This window comes from Moschus berezovskii, chromosome 14 (assembly GCF_049115385.1).
Source record: "Moschus berezovskii isolate FMDL1 chromosome 14, NW_MosBer_1.0, whole genome shotgun sequence".
Taxonomy (NCBI): domain Eukaryota; kingdom Metazoa; phylum Chordata; class Mammalia; order Artiodactyla; family Moschidae; genus Moschus; species Moschus berezovskii.
In genome coordinates, this window is record NC_142473.1 from 51,772,238 (window position 1) to 51,779,085 (window position 6,848).

A 6,848-nucleotide genomic window follows, 5' to 3' on the forward strand; every position below is an offset into this window, starting at 1 on the left:
CTTGGGGATGGTCTTGATTCCTGTCTCCTGTACAATGTCACAAACCTCCATCCATAGTTCATCAGGCACTCTGTCTATCAGATCTAGTCCCTTTGATTATTTGATTATTTTGTTTTAATTTTACTATTCTGAGAAGTGTGAAAGTGGTTCTTACTAAATTGCTTTATTACTCAGATGGTTGAGGAAAGTTTAATATATGTATAACTTTTTATGCTCAATGGCTCATGTGGGTATCCCTGGTTGGCAGTACCTTTTGTATTGTCACAAACGGTGACCAAGAGGAAGTAGTACTCTTAAGAGTTCCTTGGGCTGCAAGGAGATCAAACCAGTCAATCCTAAAGGAAATCACCCTGAATATCATTGGAAGGATTGATGCTGAAGCTGAAGTTCCAATACTTTGGCCACCTGATGCGAAGATCTGACTCATTTGAAAAGACCGTGATGCTGGAAACATTGAGGGCAGGAGGAGAAGGGGGCAACAGGGAAAGAGATAGTTAGATGGCATCGCCAGCTCAAGGGACAAGAGTTTGAGCAAACTCCAGGACATAGTGAAGGACAAGGAAGCCTGGTGTGCTGCAGTCTATGGCGTTGCAAAGAGTTGGACATGACTTAGCAACTGAGCAACAATGATTTCACAGGGAAAAAAAGACTAAAATGCCCCATTTGGACCCTTCCTGGACTCTGTTCTATGTATTGTCTACTTCTATTGTTTTACTCTATATCCTCTTGCTATAATAAGATTTTAATCATAAGTATATTTTTATAAGTTTTCATGATTTCTCTAGAAAAGTATTGAACAGGTAATCATTGTGACCCCCCAATTTTTAATCAACTGGGGGAACCTGAACTAGCTGATGACATCTGAAGCAAGAGTGATCTTACGGGAATTACTCTCTCAGAACTTACAGTTTGGCCAACTCTAGATAACTATAATGGAGAAGGCAATGGCAAGCCACTCCAGTACTCTTGCCTAGAAAATCCCATGGATGGAGGAGCCTGGTAGGCTGCAGTCCTTGGGGTCGCTAAGGGTCGGACACGACTGAGCGACTTCACTTTCACTTTTCACTTTCCACTTTCACACATTGGAGAAGGAAATGGCAACCCACTCCAGTGTTCTTGCCTGGAGAATCCCGGGGACGGGGGAGCCTGGTGGGCTCCCGTCTATGGGGTCGCACAGAGTCGGACACGACTGAAGTGACTTAGCAGCAGAAAACTATAAACACTGGGTAAAGAAGCATTTTCTTAGTCCTATTAGGCTAAATTAGCCATAAGGAAAATTTTTAATGTAAATCATGGTATCAGTTATTTATTGTTGATAGCAAACCACTTCAAACCTAGTCGTTGAGGACTTCCATGGTGGTACAGTGGATGGCAGTCCACCTGCCAGCACAGGGAACATGGTTTCGATCTCTGGCCCAGGAAGATTCCACATGCCACGGAGCAACTAAGCCCACGTGCCACAACTACTGAAGCCCATGCACAATAAAGCTTATGCTCTGCAACAAGAGAAACCACTGCAATTAGAGGCCCATGCACTGCAACGAAGAGTACCCCTTACTCACCTCAACTAGAGAAAGCCTGCATGCAGTAATGAAGACCCAGCGCAACCAAAAATAAACAAATAAATAAGTTTTAGTAAAAACTAGTAGCAGAAACCAACAGTTTCATTTTGCTTACAAATCTGACTTTTTAGTCAGTGCTCAGAGGGAGCCTTTGTTTCTGTTCCTGTAGGTACTGGCTGGGGCATTTGAAAGCTAGTTCAATTTGGCATCAGATAGAATGCTAAATCATCTAAATACTGACTTACTCTAAAGTCTGGTGTCTGGGCTGAATGAATATAAATAGGTAAGGGCTTGAACAGCTCAGAATCCTAATTAATCTCTCTCCATCTATATATGATATCGTTGTAGCTTCAAGAAAGCTGGAATGCTTACACATAAGTGAGAGAGAGAAGAAGGAGAAGGAGATGGAGGGGGAAGAGATGAAAAGGATAAGGGAAGGAAGGCAAAGCTCCGGGAGAGAGGAGAAAACAAGTCTTTATTTCCTTCTATAACCTAGATTAAAAAGTTCACAAGAATCATTTCCAACACATAATATAAATATTATGATTAATCATAAAACATTGTGCTGAATAATTTGTGGGTCCTTTTTATCTATATGTTTGTGGGTGGGTTAAATATCTACTCTTGGTATGTGTTAGAGATAGGCAGTACTCAACCATTATTGCTTCTGTAAGTTTTCTCCATTTATAAAAGACACACTTCCTACACAATCCATAATTTTTTCTCCTTGTGGTTGCACCCATTATTTCAAGCTTTGAAATATGCCTCCTCTCTCAGACCTTGTTATTGAATTATTCAGTATATTGGAAGCCTTTATTATTATTTGTTGTAGCTGGCACTACACTGGAGAAGTTTTTCATTCCCCTCTAGTTTAAGTATCATGACTCTCCTTTAAATAGTGGCCATGTTGACCCTATGGTGGGTAACCTTTTTCACCAAATTTGGCCTTCATAGATTGGTTCTACAGTATGATGACAAATCCTAGAATCACTTTGGTTTCATCCTTCTTGCATCTTTAATTATTTGCAGAATATCCATAATCATTGTCTAGAAGTCTTAAACAATAACTTCTAAACTGAATAAATTCCCATATATGAGCAGAGAATCAGAGCTCCAGAAGCTACTTCAAGTTCTTGTTCATGACTTCCTCCCATGTTCCCAGAGAAATTGCCTTGTAGATGTCTATAGCCAAAGATGTTCAGTATAAAACCAACTTTTATAATTATAACCATTAGCAGAATTTCTCAGAATTCTCTTTTAAAGAGATTCTGACAGACACTGGGATTGAAAAGGGTAGGAAAGTTGACTTGAGGAATTCAAATATAAAATTAATTAAAATACATATGAACCTTTTAAAATTAGAATTTTCCCATTTTTAATTATCTGTTCAAATTTCTCTGTTAATTGGAGATGATATTCACTGCCCAAATTGCCCAGTTCTTCAAGGAAGCAACAATTCTTGATGCCCAAATGTAAGCCTTCTGCAGCAGGGATAATAAAATAATGACCTTAAATGCAATTTAGAACGTTCCCTGTTCCTTCTCACTCACCTCAAGCTTTCACCACTTTCTATTTCTCCTTAATCACACAGGTACATTACTCCTTAGCTTTCTTGTGACAAAGTGGTAAGCAAGTTGTTTGCTCTTATGTTCTTATGCAAACATAACACCCTACTTTATGTGTAGAGTATGTTACTGTTCTAAGTGCTTGTTCTTACATGTATGACCACATATAATTTGCCCAACATGTATGTCTATTATGGAAGAATATGTCATTATTTTTATTTAACAAAGGATAATTGTCTTGCTTTTAAATTACTGTGAATAAGGGGGATGTCCTCTGTCTTAGCCCATCTGTCCAAGGATTTTGGCTGCTAATCTGCAAGTATAACATATTTTTCCCATGAGCCAATGCCTCCAGGAACAGCATCTACTTTTTTTTTTTTTCTCATACCCACCAGCACTAATAATCAGAGAGGTTTCTGATCAATGATAATGTTTATAAGCTCCTTCTTCCAGCACCAATATTTTGTCAATTTGTCCCGAAACTCTTTGGTTTTCACTGCATAAATAATGGGGTTGAGCATTGGAGGTACAAGGAAGTAGAGGCTTCCAAGAATTGTGTGTACATGAGGTGGGATTCCCTGGCCAAAGCGATGGGTGAGAAAAGAAAACAGTGAGGGAGTGTAAGAGATAAGCATGACACAGATGTGTGTGGTGCAGGTATTCACTGCTTTTTGGTGGGCTTTCGTAGAAGAGAGCCGCATTACAGCCCGGATGATCAGCACATAAGATGAGGCAATAGCTGAGATGTCTACCCCAACAACCAACAAGGCCACCGCCAGACCATACACCCTGTTGACTGTGGTGTCCACACACACCATCTTCACCACAGCCATGTGCTCACAGTAGGTGGTGGGAATGGCATGCTTAGCATGGAAGGGCATCTTCTGGAGGAGGATGGGCATGGGGAGAATGAGCAGGACAGCTCTCACTAAACTCACGAGGCCGATGAGCCCAATGCGGCTGTTGGAAAGGATGGTGGCATAGCACAGGGGCTCACAGATGGCCACATAGCGGTCAAAGGCCATGGACATGAGGATGGCAGACTGCAAGGCGGAGATGGAGTGGAGGAAGAACAGCTGGACCAGGCAGCCCTCAAAGCTGATGTCACTCTGGTCAAACCAGAAGATGCACAGCACCTTGGGGATGGTGGTTGTGGACATGCCCAGGTCTGTGAGGGCCAGCATGCCAAGGAGCAGGAACATGGGCTTATGCAGGGAGCGCTCTGTGGAGATGGTGAAGAGGATGGTGCAGTTCCCCAGGATGGTGATAAAGTACATGGAAGAGAAAGGAATAGAGATCCACTTGTGTTTGTCCTCCATCCCAGGAATGCCTTGGAGAAGGAAGAAAGAGGGGTGGCCCTGGGAGGCATTGCAGTCAGTCATGCTGGGCCCCTGGTGGAGCTAAAAAGAGCAATTCAGAAACAACTGAGCCTGGATTTTAAAAAGAATCAAGATTTTCAAAGTAGAAATAAAAATTGGAATATTAAGAGACACAAAAATAATTCTGATTTTTTGTTAGAATAGAATAGAATTATATGCTATGGTAATAGAATAGTAATGATGTGGCATAAAATTAAAATCTGAGAGAATATATTTTATAGTAACTAGTTTATTAAGGACAGATGGATTCATAATTACCAAAACATGTCATTAAATTTACAAGAATACATTACATATATTTTGAATGTATTTTCACTTAAAGGCTATAACTCAAAGTATATGAAACAGACATAGATAGAAATACAAACAGAGAAAAATTGATGAAGTATCACATTCCTTTCTCAACAAACCAAAGGCCAAATAAATAGGTCAATAAAAAACTGTTTATAAAATAAGAGAGCTTGAAAACTTATAGCAGAATTCTTATCCACGAGCTAAATAACACACATTTATTGCAGGCTTAGGAATCATGGGAACTGTCTAATGCTGAGCAAGAATAAAGCAGGCAATGAGATTCTAATCATCGGAATCTCTGAGATGAGGCCGCCAGAATGTGAATATAAAGTCCATATTCGGCTAGAATCACTTACCTGAATGTGAGGCAATAAGAGAGTGGAAAGCTAGTCCCACACACTGTCTTCAAGTGTGCTTGTGAGTACATACACATGTATGTAGGCGTATCTTAGCAAACATTCATTTGCCTCTCGAAGAGGCCTGGCATCTCTAGAGAGAAGGCCTGGCATCTCTCTACTCCTCTCTTTCAGGCACCCAGAATCCATGGTGTGTCTCATTAAATAACTTAAGTAAAGGTCCCCAGGGTGTCCAAAATTAGCTCTTCGTTACGCCCTCATCCTCTAAACATACACACTACTACTGTTAATTGTTAAGATTGATGCTGGAGGTTGCCCTGAGCTCTCAAAAGATGATGCTGGTAGACCTTAGGGATGTTGGGAATAACCCTGTCTTTGGCAGTCCTCGAGGAGCCTGAGAGAAGGGGAAAGTGAAAGTGAAGTCTCTCAGTTGTGTCTGACTCTTGCAACCCCATGGACTGTAGTTTGCCAGGCTCCTCCATCCATGGGATTTCCCAGGCAAGAGTACTGGAGTGGGTCCCTATTTCCTTCTCCAGGGGATCTTGGAGATGGGGGGTGAAGTTAAATCTGAGTCTGGAACTAGATTAGGGCTTTGCAGTTTGGACACCCCAAAGACCCCATTCCCACACATGTGAACATTTGAGAACAAGGGAGACTTTGCTTCCTGTCTGAAGTATTCAAGCTCATGAAATAGTCAGAGGCACAAACCCTGTTGTTGATACCCTGGTAAAATGGTGTTAGTACTCTCAAGTTCTGTCTATCCCTTAGTGCTTTCTGATTTCACTCTAACTTTTTTCTCAGGTTAATAGTTTTGATCCAAACAGTCTCCAGGGCATTTTCTTCGATACTACCTCCTTCACTCAGCACCCACAGCCTCTCCTGACTCAGTATCCTCTCAATCTCTGAGTCCAGATGTGACCATGTTTCCTTTCTCATGGTTCCAAAGAAAGCAAATTATTAAAGTCTTCAAAAGTATCTCTCCAAGCCCATTGCAAAATGCACAAGACAGAACAAAACTGTCATAAGATCTTTCAAAGATGTATCAGAAATGGGGCTTAGGGAACCAGATTCTAAATCCTGATGTAGTGCAAGTTCTGCCTGCAGACAGGCTCTGTAGAGAGACAATGGGAGAGGAATGTAAGTGACAAAATTAATGTGTTGGGTCGGTCAGTACAACAATAGGAAGAGTATATCAATGTACTTATGTGCTTAGTTGCTCAGTCATGTCCAACTTTGTGCGACCCCATGGACTGTTGTTCACTAGGCTCCTCTGTTCATGGAATTTTCCAAGCAAGAATACTGGAGTGGGTTGCCATTTCCTACTTCAAGAAATCATCCTGATCCAGGGATCTAACCCACATCTCCTGTATCACCTGCATTGGCAGGCAGATTCTTTACCATTGCATCTCCATAAAGGCAAACATAGATACACCTGCTCACAGACATATCCACACAGCTTCCCCTACAGAAAGCTGTAACTCTAATAACATGCAGAAATCTTGAGCTCAGTCATTTTTTTTTTTTCTGTGTCCCATGGTGGTCCTGAATGATAGGTAGCAACCAAAAATAACCATTTCTTTCTAGTCCTGGGCCGGTCATTATTTTATCCTCGGGCCTGTCAAATACCTGAACACAATTACTAAAGAAACCTTTCTTTATGGTATGCCCCCAATTCCATCAAGCACCTTCTAT

General features: G+C 41.2%; 1 protein-coding gene across 1 annotated transcript; it reads right to left on the reverse strand.

The window, feature by feature from the left end:
* Positions 1-3,531: 3,531 nt before the first annotated feature.
* LOC129553596 (olfactory receptor 52E4-like) lies at positions 3,532-4,509 on the reverse strand. Its single transcript, XM_055422408.2, has one exon. It carries the CDS (start codon positions 4,507-4,509, stop codon positions 3,532-3,534), a length of 978 nt encoding a protein of 325 aa, XP_055278383.2.
* Positions 4,510-6,848: the final 2,339 nt, after the last annotated feature.